Genomic DNA, 14,645 nt, shown 5'->3' with positions numbered 1-14,645 from the left:
CCTGAACAGCTTTAATTAGCATCCTGACATCGTGACTAGATAACAACTTGTTTAAGGCCATTTTTAACCTTCTTTTAGCCCCCTTGTGATCCAGATTTGGTCTTGGCCTAGTTCTATTGGTAGCATTCTAAAAGCCAAACATATTTCAGAACAAAGCATCCACTGGAAGCTGTGTCGCATACTGTCCAGAACAACAAACTGCTGGAAATGCCCACTGTCTGAGAGAATGTGTGAATGGGCACCGCCTGCAACGGTCACGGGCTGGTCCAGGGGCCCACGTGAGTTCATTCACAGCAGAAGGGACCAGTAAACACACTTTCAATCACCCAGCAGCCCACGGGACGGTAAAGAAAAGGCTGGAGGTGTTGTGTGGAGGTTATAAACGTTTGGCCCGTGCCACTTTCCCGGGGCTGCCAGTCTTGCTCTGCACCGCTGTCTGCTGCTGCTTCTTCTCTGCGGAAAGGCCATGCATCCTCAGCGCCCTCTGCCCCAGGCCATGCCCTCGTCGCCCTCGTCCTCCCTGGGACAGCAACTGCGCGACATGGCCATGGGTCTGGGCCGGGGCAAGAACTTCCTCGGGAGGAACTTCGCCTACGGTTTCATTCAGTCGGTCAAAGAGTGTCTGTATTTTCTGCTCTGCTGCTGGTGCATCAAGGAGATTCTGGACTGACGCGGAGTGGTGGGTTTTTTTGGCACTGGAGTTCAGCGAGCTTCTCATCATCTGGTTGGACTGGGCAGGTTTGTAAAGTATTCAGATGATATTGTGTCTTTAAACATGTTAGGTGAGGTTTAGTTATGAGACGAATGTGAGATGTCTGTCAAATGAATCACAAAAGTGCAGAAATATAATCTTTTCTACCTGTATTTGAAATTTTACAACATAACTTTTTCATTTTTTTTACAATAAACAGCATACTCAATGTTAAAATCATACATATATTCTAAAATATTCCAAATATGATCTTAATTTCAATGCTAAATGTTAGGGCTTGTTATTTAGGTAAAGTCATCCAGGAATAAAAAACATCTAACAAGAGTCTGAATCTTGTTCAGCTGTATCTATATGTGTATTTTATTTGATGGGCTTGTTATTTACTGTCATGTATTTGATATTTTCTCTTATTTTATTTCCGCAGGTTGATCCTTTGAGGTTTCGGGAAAGACATGCTACTCATTTGCAATCAGTGGCTAATAAAATGTAAATAAACTTTATTCAAGTTTAAGATGTTTGTCTTTTTATACCAGTGTGTGTCAAAGCAGATCATTTGCAGATGCATTAAGACAATTGACAATGTACTTAAAATCTACGTATCTAGGACATAAAACACCGCAATGGGAATGATTGATGGATACCTGTGGAACGCACTTTTAGCTGCAACAAAAAATGAGAAAAAATAAAGAAACAAGAAAAAGGATGACTTGTTTTTTTAATAATTTGTTTTTGCTTCACTGTATTAATTTTCAAGTTTGTCTTTTTGCTTATTCTTGTCCAGATTTTTCAGTTGTTGTTTTAGGTTTTTTATTCTATATATTAAAAAGATAAAAATAGGCCACTAGTATGCGTCCAAACACTGAGGCAAGTAATTTGTCCCTCACACTTGTTGCAAAACACACAAATACGACCAATAAAACAACAGAAACCTCCCACGTGCTCCTCTTTCCTTGCCTCTTTTGCCATATCACATGCGTCTGTCACTCACCCTGCACGCACGCGCTCCTCCCCCATTGGCCCAGCGGAACAGCAAAGGCGGGATCTTGTCCAAGCCGAGCCGCGATTGGACGAAGCCCTTGACACTCACGCAAGTTTGAGAAAGGCACGTCCAGAGTTCCAGAGTTGGATGGAGAAGAAGAAGAAGAAGAAGAAGAGGAAGAAGAAGAAGAGGAAGAAGAAGAATAAGAAGAAGAAGAAGAAGAAGAAGTGTCTCTGCTGCTGATGCTCGACGCAGTCTCCCGTCAAGCACCGCGTTCGGGTGAGTTTCGCACGTGCTTCACGCACTTCGTCCTTTGCGTCTTTTCCCTTTTTGCGACACGTGTTTGACTTTTTCCTGCTTTCTGTTGTGAAGGAAACAACTTAACTTGACTGTAAGTTAAACTCACCTTTTGTCTTTGTACTTTGTAACTGTAGCTCACGTTTGGTCATAATTTACGCCCAAACATCTGCGTCATTCTGTGTGTGTTTTTGTCGTGTTTGCATAGCGCGTGCGTGTTTATGTGTGTGCGTCTGACAGTGACACGCGCGGTACATTCTAGCTAAGTTTGTGCACACGTTTAAAACATGCCCTTTTATGGTCGTTTTACAGCCGGAACTCGACAATTGGAGTCTTTTTTTCTATTGCAAAGAAGATATGAGCGAGCCAAACGTGTGTAAATCCATTAAAATGCACAATGTTCCCCTCCTCTTCTTGTCTGCAGAAGCATCTCACGTCTTCTATATTTAGCCCGTGTCTATTTAAGCCTCGACAATGCTCCTCGGGCCTGAGGCTGGATCCAGAGACGTCTCCTGGGACGCCAGACCTAAATGGCAAAGCTGGAAAAGGAAATTGAATTCGGGAAGCGAAGTGTGTCACTCTGGAGATGATGCTTAGACCGGCTTCAATGCATTTTAAAGTCTGCTTCCAGTCGTGGTGATCGTGGGGGACGATCATGCAACGTTCTGTCAAGGCAACGCAGTTTTAGAGGGTGGAAAATTCAAACAATGTGGATGTATTTCATGTTAGTGTCGTCAAAAGTGTCAAATCAGATGCTGAACTTGTAATGAAACAAGTTACTCTATTGAAAGTTGCGATGGTAAAAGAAAAACACATAAACAGGACAATATTTCACCTTTGCTGGACAGTTTTTAGAATGATCTTTAGCGTGATCATAAAACGTAAAGAAATCACTGTTTTGGTGGATGGAAAAATCAAATAATGTGGATGTATTTCACATTAGGGTCGTCAAAAGTGTCAGAAATCAGATGCAGAACTCGTAATGAAACAAGTTACTCTATTGAGAGCTGCGATACTAAAAGAAAAACACATAAACAGGACAATAATTCACAGTGAACAGTTTTTAGAATGATCTTTAGCATGATCAGAAAACGTGAAAAAAAACAAAAAGGGCGTTTTCCGTCTTCATTTTAGCATGGAAAGAATCGCGCTTTATTGTATCGACATCCAGTTTAACGTTCGAGAGGCGACTTGAGTCATGAGCTGCTAGACTGCGTTTTGAGAACACATTTGCCGCCGCCAGTGTCCGTCCGAATAGTGGAAATAGTGTAAGGCCTTAGTAACCGGCCTTTTCTGCCAAGCATCTTTTCTGCCGCTAAAGAGGCAGCGAGACCAAAGGCAAAAGACATGTACCAACTGCTAATGAAGCTCTCAATGCTTCCAGTGAATCACGCTTCCTGCGCCCGGCTCGGGACACGATCTCCAGCACGTTACAGTAGCTCCTTTATTGGCGTTATGGGGCGAGGCGGTTATTCAAACGCCGGAACACGTGACCGCAGAGATGTAAATAACCATCGCGAGGTGTATTCTCCTCTCCCGCTGGAAGTCTGATGTGCTTTCTCTCCCTTTTTTGTCAGCGTTTGTCACAGTGAAACGTGTGATTTAGCAGCTTTTTTGTGTCGGACGCCGTTCCTTTTGCAAACAAGTGATACAACTCGACTGCATTGGGTAAAGACCAGTCGTTCTCAAAGTGGGAGTCAACTTGGTATGATCTGTGTAATTGTGTAAATGTGACGTATGAAGTCGGTAGTGAGCTTTTTATGTGTAAATCCGAGCGAGATGACAGTGCATTGCCGTATTTTCCGGACTATAAGTCGCACCAGCCAAAAAATGCATAATAGAGACAAAAAAAACATACATAAGGAGTATGAAATGCGGTTTCAAGTGTGAAAATAACAAATAATATCACATATAAGTCGCTCTGGAGTATAAGTATATAAGCATAAGTCGCACCACGGCCAAAACTATGAAAAAATGTGCGACTTATAGTCCGGAAAATATGCTAGTTTGAATAGTTTGCAGACTGTAGGACTGGCTGCAAATATTGAAGCTTTGCTGCGTTTGAGCGAGGTTTAATTTGATTATTTAATTTATTATTATTTAACAGGGACAACGCATCATACATAGTTACAAACAAAGCTTGCAGCCGATGTGATGCACACAAAGTTTATAGCCAGAGCTAATTTTCAACTTCTGTCCCTGGTTGGGCTTTTCTAAATCCCCCACAGATATAAAAGGCATTAAAACACATTTCCATTATTGTAAATAAATCAGTGATAAATGTACACATCTACACAACTCATTCTTCACTCATGCACGTCACTCGTGCACGTCACTCGTGCACGTCACTCGTGCACGTCACTCGTGATGCTTCCGAGATGCACTTTATTTCAGGGGGTAATAAACTCCAGAGTTTACCGCTCTTAAAAGAGAAGGATGATTGTCCAAATGACGTCCTGCACTGTGGGATTTGACCGTTTTGGTTTGAGGAGCCTCTTGTCACTCTGCTGCTGTTTAGTCTCTGTATAAATGTACTGTACTTAAACCACTGAGCATCCTGTTGGCGGGCTGATGTTTGTCCCGCTGTATGATGGTGTAAATGGTGTATATAGTGTATATGGTGTGTGTGAGCTCTTTTTGTTCACTGCTGGTTCCCTCTGGTCTGTTGCAGAAAGCACAAAGCCTGCAGGGGGCCATGTCCGGCAGCTCGAACAACAGTTGGACAATTGTCACTCCCGAGGTAAATCTAACTTCAGGAGCATGTCAATGGGAATAGAATGATCGTAGAAGTCGTACTCTGTTAAAGATGCACACTCCCTGTTTTAAATGTATCAGCACTTTTGTGTGTAGAGTTTGTAACCCTCAAACTGTTGTGTGTCAGGAGACTGCTGCAGCTGAAACCCTTAGGCCTCTCACACAGGCAGCAGAGCGCCAGGATGAACCCCGTGCACCCGCCGATGGTCCGTGAGAGTTCACTTTACACCTTAATGAAGTCATAGTGGACATAGTCGCATAGTTATGTGTTTGAAAATGTGATTCAATGTGACAGGTTTGGGTGCAAAGACGTCAGACGGTGCACGTGGGTTTTCTGAAGAGGATCGGCTGGTAATTATTTCTGTTATGACATTAACATTTTAACTCTTTAATCTCTAAATAATTATTTCTAAACGCTTTAATAAGACCCAAAACTACATATCATGTGCACTCCCCCGTGCGGACTGATACAACACACACGTGCGTTTGTTTATTAGTGCGACGGATCGCATCGCATCTCTCGTCTCTTCTGAGCTCGAACTGTCTTTCTCCGTCTTCACTTTGTCCCGTACACTGAGGGAACTATATTATGATAGATCAATGCGCTTAGACACGCGGAAACGTGCTGCTCTCGGGGGACGAGCCTCACGCGGCTGCAGGTGAGCAGTAGGTGCGTTTTATGATTGATACGTGACAGGACTAATCGGCAGTCCACGCCACGAGGAAATAAGACTCAGATTTGGGCCAAAAAAATCGTCCATTCAACCTTTAAGAAATAGTAATGTTTTCGATGAGATTTCACACAGTGATAATTGTGAATAATCATTAAATTGTGATTTTTCTCACAATAACACTATAATTTGACATCCTATAAAGTGAGTCGATTGAATCCGTTTTATCTTCCATCATTATTCTAGACATCAGAAGAAACCGTAGCTAAACCAAATGAAGACGGCGATGGCAGTTCCCTGGCCTCGTCTGCCCCGTCTGAGGTCCAGAGCAGCCCAGTCCCAGAGGACACGCCTCCCGTGGACTCAGGACTGTCCAGCACGGAGCCGGAGTCCTTCTCTGACTCCTACACTCACCTCGGCCCCTCCTCAGAGCAGACCCCCGCTCCTGCACTGACCCCTGAGACACTGGGGCATCTGGACCCGGGGCATGAGGAGGCCACGGGGCATGAGGAGGCCACGGGGCATGAGGAGGCCACGGGGCATGAGGAGGCCACGGGGCATGAGGAGGCCACGGGGCATGAGGAGGCCACGGGGCATGAGGAGGCCACGGGGCATGAGGAGGCCACGGGGCATGAGGAGGCCACGGGGCAGACGGATGTTCGGGACGAGACGCAGCATCAAACTGTTGGACACGAGCTTCAGCCGGAGGAGGAGTCAAAGGAGGAGGAGTCACAGCTGTGGAGTCCAATAGAAACACCTCAAGGTAAATCATATGTGTATTAATGTTACTGTTAATGACACTGATCTGGTCTGATGGTCTGAACGTGGTGGAGCCGCCTGGTGCTGGAGTGTGAGGCCTCTGAGAACATCGGGAGCAGCAGATCCTCAAGCTACTGTTCGAACTGGAGAGATTCAAGTAATGATGAGGAAAATGTTTGACTTTTCCTGCTCAGCTTTAGAATGCTCTGGTGCTTTATCTGAACTAGTATAAGACGATACGGCTACACAACGAAAGTACTAAAAATCTAAGTTGAAAATTACAATCTATTATCTAAAAAAAATTATATTGAGCCTTTTCCTTAGTATCAAGAGTTGTATTGTGACGAAATGAGTCCATAATTTGAATGAAAGATGATCAAACATTTACCAGTAGTTTAAATTTGACTCATTTGCGTAGTAAGTAGTTTGAAACACTTTATATGAGAGAACCTTGTGACATTTTAAAACTATATTCTTGACACTTTTTAACAGCATTTACTACCATGCATTTCCCTTTTGTTACTCTTGTGGCTGAACCTGCTTGTAACAGATGTGATCCGTGTCAGGAGAACAGACTGGGACAGGGCCACGCCAGAACCAGAAGCTCCAGTGTTTGATTTGTGCAGATGCATTCCCTTATTCTTCTTCAGAAACTTAATTTGGAAGTGTTTTTACTGTCTGGCTCTAAAAGAGGCAAATAGATGTTTTCTCAGCTCAATCCAAGCGTCCTAATTGTTTTTTTATGCTGCTTGTGGAAATGGGAAATGTCAGACAGATTAAAACAGATTAAATTAAACGGCGTGCGTCTCAAAGGAGCTTGTTTTATATCAAAACATCTCTGAACTGTTTTGTACAAATATATATTGTACAAAGAGCTGCAATTAGGAAGATTACAAAATGTTAATCATTCTGCTCATTATTATCAAATGCTCTGCTTTGAGAGAAGATAAAAGAGTTTAGATAAATCAAGGTCAAACGTCTACATTCAGGCGATGCATTAACGTCTGACCTGAAGGAGGCAGATCCTCCACCTGAAGGTTAAAGCACTTTCACATGGGATTACTGTATATGTCATTAATATAAACACAGATTAAACGTGCTGAGGCTCCTGTAAAGATGAACCTGTGGATCCGTCTGATGCAGATCCCACAGTCCGGAGCCCGGAGGCCGAGCCGGAGCTGCGGAGGAGGAGGCTGGCTGCTCTGGAGAAGATCGGCCGACACGAGGAGGAAGAGGAGGCAGAAGAAGACTTCCAACTGCCCCAGAGAGACGAGGACTCCGGCATTACCTTGAACAAGTGCATTCTGGGAGCTGTCATTCTGCTGGGCCTCGGCACCATTTTCATCTCAGGTAAAGAGCATTGTGCACATGAGTGTGGGTCTGTGTTTCTCCTGTGCGTGATGTGAGCTGGAGGTGTGTTATACCTGCAGGTGTCGTCATGGAGCTGGAGCAGGGTAGGCTTTCTCTTTCTACAGCACGTCTTGCACTTGACAGCGGTGCCACACTAGGTCTCACTGCTTGGTTGTGGTGTGCATGTAAATAAGATCTTGCAGTTTTGCTTGCTTGGTGATTATTGACTCGAAAACCTTGTACCATCAAATGCTTGATCTACTAAAAACAACAGATTAAACTGTGGTGTGAAACTGCTTCATGAGACGATACAGGGTTTTCACGCTGGTCAGGGTGGATAAACTGAATGAATATGTGCCTTGTTTTCTGTGATGCTTCATTGCCTTGTAATCCAGAAATCTGAATATTTGTGCTTTTATTGAACAGACGACCTTGAGTTTTATGAGCTTTATGTCCTTTATCTGCAGAAAATGACTATCCTGTGGAGCTGAAGGATTCTGAGTCATCTGGAAAACCGGTCAGTCAGACTTCTGTTTGCTCTAGTATGATCACAGCAGCATGCAACATGTTTACTTAGAGAAGTTATAATAAATGACTGCTCGTGTGACAGGAGTGGCTTAATCCAGACATTTCTCAGCCTGGAGCAGAAGCTGGCTCAGCAGACTTCTTAAACAAATTAAATACAGGGAGTGAGCAGATTGAAACGTTGCAAGCCCAACTTCAGGTACAGATGCATTCTCTCTCTCGACACAGACAGAAGCTACACAATGTGCTCATGCAGCGTTTTCATTCAAATCCTTTCTTTACTGTCTCAAAACAAGGAGCCAACAGTGTCCAAGGCACAAGCAGCAGAGGGCAGCGCTGAGCGACTGGAGGAGGTGCAGAAGGCAAACAGTAGGTTAATGGAGAGTGTCCCTGTGCTTCAGAAAGAGCTGGAGAAGATCAGGACTGAGCTGGAGTCTGTGTCGGTCTTACAGAAAGAAGTAGAGACTCTGAGGTCCACTCTGACCCAGTTAAAGTTCTCTGCAGGTACACGAGGCAGGCCGTGGGCTAGAGTGTGGAGCTTAGACACATGGTAGAGTCGTAACCATTGTATTAACCTCATAAGTGTCATGTATTATGTTTTCTCACCATTTGAAAACGGAATGGGAATATCGAGTGGGATGAACTGGATGATAGACAAATGATTTACAACGTTTATATACGAGAGAAAACATAATATGTAACCATGCAATCTTTTAATCTTCAAACTTCCTGTACAGAACTGTCACTGATGTGAATCCCTTTTCTCTTAAAGCAGCTGCTACGACTCCCTCTAGTGGAAGGCCTGAGAACTACAGTCAGAGGCCAGAGGAAGTCCACAAGAAGGAGAAACACGACAAAGGAGTTGCCAAGGAGAGGAAAGAGGCAGAGAAATCCAGATGGAAGAAAGAGGAGAAGCAACGTAAAGATGGAGGGAAGACAGACGGGACAGAAAAAGAGTTGAGGAGAGAGAGATATGAAGGTGGTAAATTTGACAAGAGGCAAAAGGAGGATAAGAACGCAAAGCAACGTGATGAGACGGAAGGGAGGAGAAAGGACACGTCGAAGAGAGGAGATGAAGGGAAGCCCTGGAAGGAGAAGAAAGAGAAGACAGAATGGACTTATGAAGGGGATAAAAAGCACAAACATCATAAGAATAAAGAGGAGAGGAGCAAGGAGGAAAGGGATTTTAAAGAAAGGAAGTACGACCAGGAAAAGCACAAAGAACCTGCAGATAAACATTGGAAAAAGGGAAGAGATGGAGGTAAAGAAGGAAAGAAAGAATGGATTGAGGAAGGTGATAGAAAGCACAAACATGATCAGTTCAAAGACGAGAGAAGTAAGAAGGAAAGAGATGTTAAAGAAGGCGAGTACCACCAGGAAAAGCACAAAGGAGCTGGAGATAAGCATTGGAAAAGCGGAAGAGAGCAGCATAAAGACGAACGGAAAGAGAAGTACGAGAAAAAGCACTGGAAAGAGAGCGATGGAAATGAAAGTCGGAACAGAAAAGACGACGGAGGAGAGAGGAGGGAAAAGAGCAAAGACAAGAAAAAGTGGAAACGGGACGACGAGGAGAGGAACGGAGGGAAAAAGTACGACAGAGAACGTCACGGAGATGAAACCGAGAAGCGCGACAAGCGTAAGGATCAAGCCTGGAGTGAGAAGAAAGCCGCTCACTCCAAACCCGCTGTGGGACGTCCCGAGTACTGGGCCCATCAGAGAGAGCGCCTCCTGCACAGCTCCAACCCTCCACACGACTGCGACTCGGCGGACTCCTGCGCCCGGGAACAAGGGCTGCGCCCCGTCCCTTTGGCAGAATTCGAGCCCGTCCTCAAGGATTACTTGTCCAAAGCGCGAGCGGCGGGAGTGGAGGCCTCGCAGATCGACGCGCTGCAGACGCTGGTGGTGGAAATGTTTCCAAACAGCGTCTTTCCTCACGACAAGATGAGCTTTGAGGATTACGTGGAGGACGTGGAGGAAATTCTGGAAGATCTCGTTGAAGGAGACGACAGCGACGGGCAAAAGGATGGAACGATCGAGGATGAGATGGAGCGGTTTGAAGAGGACGTGATGCAGAGGTTTACGCTGTCGGGTTCGAGCGGGAAGAAGGGAGTGAGCAAGAAGGAGGGAGAGGTGAAGGAGGAGAGCGAGAGGACGCACCTGAAGAGGGTTAAAAAAAATAATTAAAAATGACTTTATTTCAGAATGTTAGACCGCTTTTAAGTAGGTTTGACTTGAGCTACATTAAAGGTGCACTATGTAACATTTCTGATGGGGATAGAGACTGACTTACTGTCCCTGGAATGTTCCAGAGTGTGGCATTAAGCTCACTGTCTCTTTATCCAGCTACAGGTGTTTTTATTGCTCAAAACAACAACTTGTAAAACATGTATTCTTACTGTGAGCGGGCTTGCCTCACCACAGATCTGAGCTGTATGTTGGCCTGGTGGTGCCACTGGCTTGTTGCCATGGAGATGGATGACCTTGATGCCATACTGTGGGAACATTTCAGTGATAGAAACTACATATCCACGAAGACGTTACGTTGTGCACTTTTAACATTTAGTGACTAATCCGACCTAGAATGTGACATTTCAAGATGACTTGAAATGAGAAATTAAAATCTCGATAAGCGTAAAGGTCATTTTCGTACCCTTTTGGGAATAATTTTGGCTTTAAATAAGTTAATTGTAAGCTTCGTAATCCAGGTCCATAGTAAACTTAACTAGTCAAAAGAACTAAAGGTGAAATTGAAGTCATTCCTCGTGTTTGTGCTGGAGGAAGTGAGCAGGAAGTGGACAGAGAAGAGGTTATTCAAAAGGGAACACTTAATAACAGAGCGTGAATGCCACAAACACGTTGACAGGATAACCTCCTTTATGTGGCCTCTTCCTGCTGCACCAGCCTCGTGTCATCTCTGCGTTTGTCTGAGTCGCCACGGTTACGTTTCAGTTCAGGACACATCGTTTAAACACATCCAGAAGCGACAGAAGCGTTTGAGGAGCGACTGCAGCTCCGAAACACACTTCAAACAGAAACATCTGACCGCACCTGGTAGTTACTTTTATAGAACTGTCCCCGTTGTACTTTTGCACGTTTCCTCAAAGATAATTCTCACTTCTCCCACACTGTACGACAGAAAAGCACTGGCCAGTGTAGTTTGAAGGACTTAAGTTGTATAAATCTGTAATCACTTTCCATTTAAGGCACGGTCATTAGTCCCATCGAACTGTAACTGAATGTTTATGTTATGTACAGACGGCTTCAAACACTGCTAACTTGTTTATTTAACTAATTTTTAGATATTACGGTACCTAAAACAGACTTTACTGACAAAGATCTCACTATAACATGTTGATCAGGTACAGAATGTATGATGTGCACTAAAACCTCTTTAATTGTTCCATGTGGCTTGGTTTGGGTTTACAGTTGTGAGGAGGCACTTAAATATGGCAGCATCAAAATGTATATGTTAGACTCTGGTCTGATTTTTGTGTTAATAAATGTGAAGACGAACTCTGTTTTGCCTTTGACTGTTCATTTTACAGGTGAGGTCATTAGTTATTCACAATGGGGATGTATTCAACTATCTGGAGCTGAGCCAATCAAAACTGGTTAAACCTTTATAGCTTAAGGCTAATTCCCACAGACTCGATGAAGACAACATTTATAAAAACTGCAGCTATGATCCTCGCCTACAGTGTATATTTTACACTTAAATGCACCATGAAATTAGCCTGGATTAACAAAATATTTGATTTGTTTTATTAAAGTTATTTATTTAAGTCTTTAACACAAGGCACGCTTTTTGTATTTATTACAGGTCAATAAGGGGCAGAAATGTACTAAAATGTACGTGTTTCTATTTTAATAACTTTTACTTTGTACTTTCTGCTACATTTTTAATTTTTTTTTTACAAAGGACGGGAAAGTAAAAGTACTTTGTGTAGTGTTTGGTTTGAGGGGTTATTTTGGGCATGTTTATAGTGACATCCTGACAGAAGGTTATGATTCCTCGTTCTGACTTCAAGCAAATATATGAGAAATATAAAAGAAAGTTTATTAACCAAAGAATTAGGACAATTCTTTATCAAGATCAACACAATTAACTCTTTAATCATCAAACAATGTGTGCAAAATACTTTTAACTACTTCTAAAAGCTCAATATTTTAACTTAATTTTCATGCAAGATACTGTTGCTTAGTACGTGTTTGGCCCCTGCATCTGTGCATAAGTAGTACATCTTGGGCCACAGTTGTTAACAAATGAAATAACCTCAGCTGGATTTGCAGTTAAGGTCAAGGCAGGACAAACTGCCAGAGGAGCCGTGCGGTTCTGACTGACACAAATAAGATAAGAATTTGAAACAGTCGTTATTATTGAGGCAGTTGTGGCCACTTTAACTCACCCACGTGCATGACATTTCCAAAGGTCAGACAGGAACTATTAACTACTGCCAATTGTTGAAAAAGTGCCATTTCCTCATGGAAAATGTGGTGGAAACAAGAGTTATTGTATTACTACAACAGCCTGCAGCAAAGACAATGAGTATGTTTTTAGGAATAAGTCAATCATTGCTTCAAGATGGACTACAAAAGGAGCACAAAGTCTGTCCCCAGAACACATCACACCATCGCCTCAGATTGTGTGACTTTAGGACATATATATATATATATATATCACAATAAGATGGAGGCTGCTATTGCTGAACTGGTGTCAAAGTTCAGATTGTACGCGGGGGCTGAGGGCTCGTCCAGCACTCTGAGCCGAGATGAGTTCCACAAACTGGTCACCACTGAGCTCCCTAACTTAGTGGAGGTAAGTGTTGCCTTTAGGCCTCATCTGATGCTCTGTGGAGGTGTGGACGAACTCTATTAGACTTAAAGCTCCAGTGCGGAAGGTTTTAGTAAAAAAATGAAACGAATGTGTTTGTTGTACTAGAAAATTGATTAAAAACGTTTTCCTTACTGTGGACGGGCTTGCCTCTCCACAGACCAGACTCGTACTTGGCCTGGATGAGCGTCCTCCGGCTTGTTTCCATGGAAATGGTGTCTCTTTGGCTATAATATTAAACATGGCCTAAAACATCTATCCATGAGAATGGTTTTAACTTTCTATTTCCATGGAATTCTGCAGGACACTTTACACTTCCAGAAAGTGACATACTGTTACTTTAATACTGTTAATACTGCATTTACATAATATGATTGTTACTGTTACTTTAATACTGTTAATACTGCATTTACATAATATGATTGTTACTGTTACTTTAATACTGTTAATACTGCATTTACATAATATGATTGTTACTGTTACTTTAATACTGTTAATACTGCATTTACATAATATGATTGTTTTCTGTAAAATGTCTCATCTCAGACACTTGCATAATTAAGTATATTATTGTGCTTAAAAGGTATTTATTTATCTGTATTTTCATTGCTCATTTAGCTTTATTTTGAAAGCTTCTGCAAGAATGTCCAAAATACTGTTTCAACATTAGATTGATTCATTTATTTGAATTGCAGTTGCTCACTCACAAACTATAAACTAGTTTTGCTGATGTGACGCAACATAAAACATTGAATAACAACAGAAGAACATAATACAATAAAGGAAATGTACAAAATAAGTCGTAAAAGTAGACTTGGACTGAAAAAACACAACAAATATACAGACGAGGACACAAAAACTAGCAGTACAAACAGACACAGTGTTGAATGGTTGAACGGGAAACGTCTGTAAAACGTCCTGGCCTCATCTGGCCGCCACATTGCTTCACGTCTGCCATAATTAAGTCTTAGTCATACTAGACAAGAGAGTTTACTTTGGTTTAACGTGGGCAGACTCGCTCATTCGTCCTAAACTGTCCCTGGACCTCCACACAAAGGCAGTGGTGGCCCGTCCCGCCTCCACTGGGCAACAGAAAGACCTGTTTACGGCTACAATTTGCTGAAGTTTAATTATCCCAGTTTTGCAGAACGAGCTGTGGAAATTTCCACTCTCGTTCTGTCCCGTGAGCGGCCGGCAGGGGGCGGCAGAGCAAACCACGACGGGGCTGAACGCGCACGAGCGCCCTCTGCGGCACCACGTGACGAGCCTGTAATTAACTACAGTATATTCGTGTATTCTGTGTGTTTTTCCCCTTCAGAACAATGACTCATCCGCCGTGGACCGGCTCATGAAGTCCCGGGACGCGGACGGAGACGGGCAACTCGACTTCTCCGAGTTCTGGCAGCTGATTGGACGACTCGCGGACGAGCGGGGCGGCTCCGGCCAATAGCGTTGCACCTGTCTGAAGCACTGCGGGAGCGTTTGGAGCCGTCCCAAGTGCGTGTGTGTCACGGAGGCTCGCGCTCTCCCCGTTTGTGCAACTCTTTCAGCTTTATTGGAACCAGTCGGGGCTGTGTTTCCCAGAGCTCTCGCCCCGTGGCCTGTGCGCACAAGCCCGGGACAGCGCCGCGGTGTCTCCCCCTCTTTGTCTGGGGGAAAGTCTCCAATGCCAAAAAAGCCAAAGCACGAAAATAAAGTTGAAAATAAAGCTGTCGTTTTTTGTTGCCAAACCTCGGTTATTTGTCCACTTTCTGAGCTCGTGATCTT

At 43.5% G+C, this 14,645-nt stretch overlaps 3 protein-coding genes across 8 annotated transcripts; all 3 read left to right on the top strand.

The window, feature by feature from the left end:
- Positions 1-444: 444 nt before the first annotated feature.
- Positions 445-714, top strand: lenep (lens epithelial protein). Its single transcript, XM_072460983.1, has one exon. The coding sequence runs from the start codon at positions 467-469 to the stop codon at positions 668-670; it is 204 nt and encodes a 67-aa protein (XP_072317084.1). The 5' UTR covers positions 445-466; the 3' UTR covers positions 671-714.
- Positions 715-1,811: 1,097 nt separating this feature from the next.
- Positions 1,812-11,530, top strand: pbxip1b (pre-B-cell leukemia homeobox interacting protein 1b). Of its 6 annotated transcripts, none has more exons than XM_072460288.1 (11): positions 1,812-1,970; positions 4,660-4,728; positions 4,873-4,948; positions 5,038-5,093; positions 5,660-6,176; positions 7,316-7,522; positions 7,603-7,626; positions 7,990-8,039; positions 8,133-8,246; positions 8,344-8,551; positions 8,820-11,530. In XM_072460288.1, the coding sequence occupies exons 2-11, from the start codon at positions 4,684-4,686 to the stop codon at positions 10,229-10,231; spliced, it is 2,709 nt and encodes a 902-aa protein (XP_072316389.1). In that variant the 5' UTR covers positions 1,812-1,970; positions 4,660-4,683; the 3' UTR covers positions 10,232-11,530. The 6 variants fall into 6 exon arrangements, with proteins under 6 accessions (XP_072316389.1, XP_072316386.1, XP_072316392.1 ...); XM_072460285.1 differs by having other exon boundaries at positions 1,813-1,970; positions 4,870-4,948; XM_072460291.1 differs by having other exon boundaries at positions 1,814-1,970; positions 4,870-4,948; positions 8,344-8,416; positions 8,823-11,529.
- Positions 11,531-12,734: 1,204 nt separating this feature from the next.
- LOC140374280 (protein S100-A13-like) lies at positions 12,735-14,328 on the top strand. Its single transcript, XM_072461127.1, has 2 exons — positions 12,735-12,863; positions 14,197-14,328. The coding sequence occupies exons 1-2, from the start codon at positions 12,735-12,737 to the stop codon at positions 14,326-14,328; spliced, it is 261 nt and encodes an 86-aa protein (XP_072317228.1).
- Positions 14,329-14,645: the final 317 nt, after the last annotated feature.

The sequence above is a fragment of the Eucyclogobius newberryi genome, unplaced genomic scaffold (assembly GCF_026437365.1).
Source record: "Eucyclogobius newberryi isolate DKJ021-1_F unplaced genomic scaffold, fEucNew1.0.hap1 SCAF_3, whole genome shotgun sequence".
In the NCBI taxonomy this organism is placed as follows: domain Eukaryota; kingdom Metazoa; phylum Chordata; class Actinopteri; order Gobiiformes; family Gobiidae; genus Eucyclogobius; species Eucyclogobius newberryi.
This window is presented reverse-complemented; position numbering and strand designations above follow the sequence as displayed.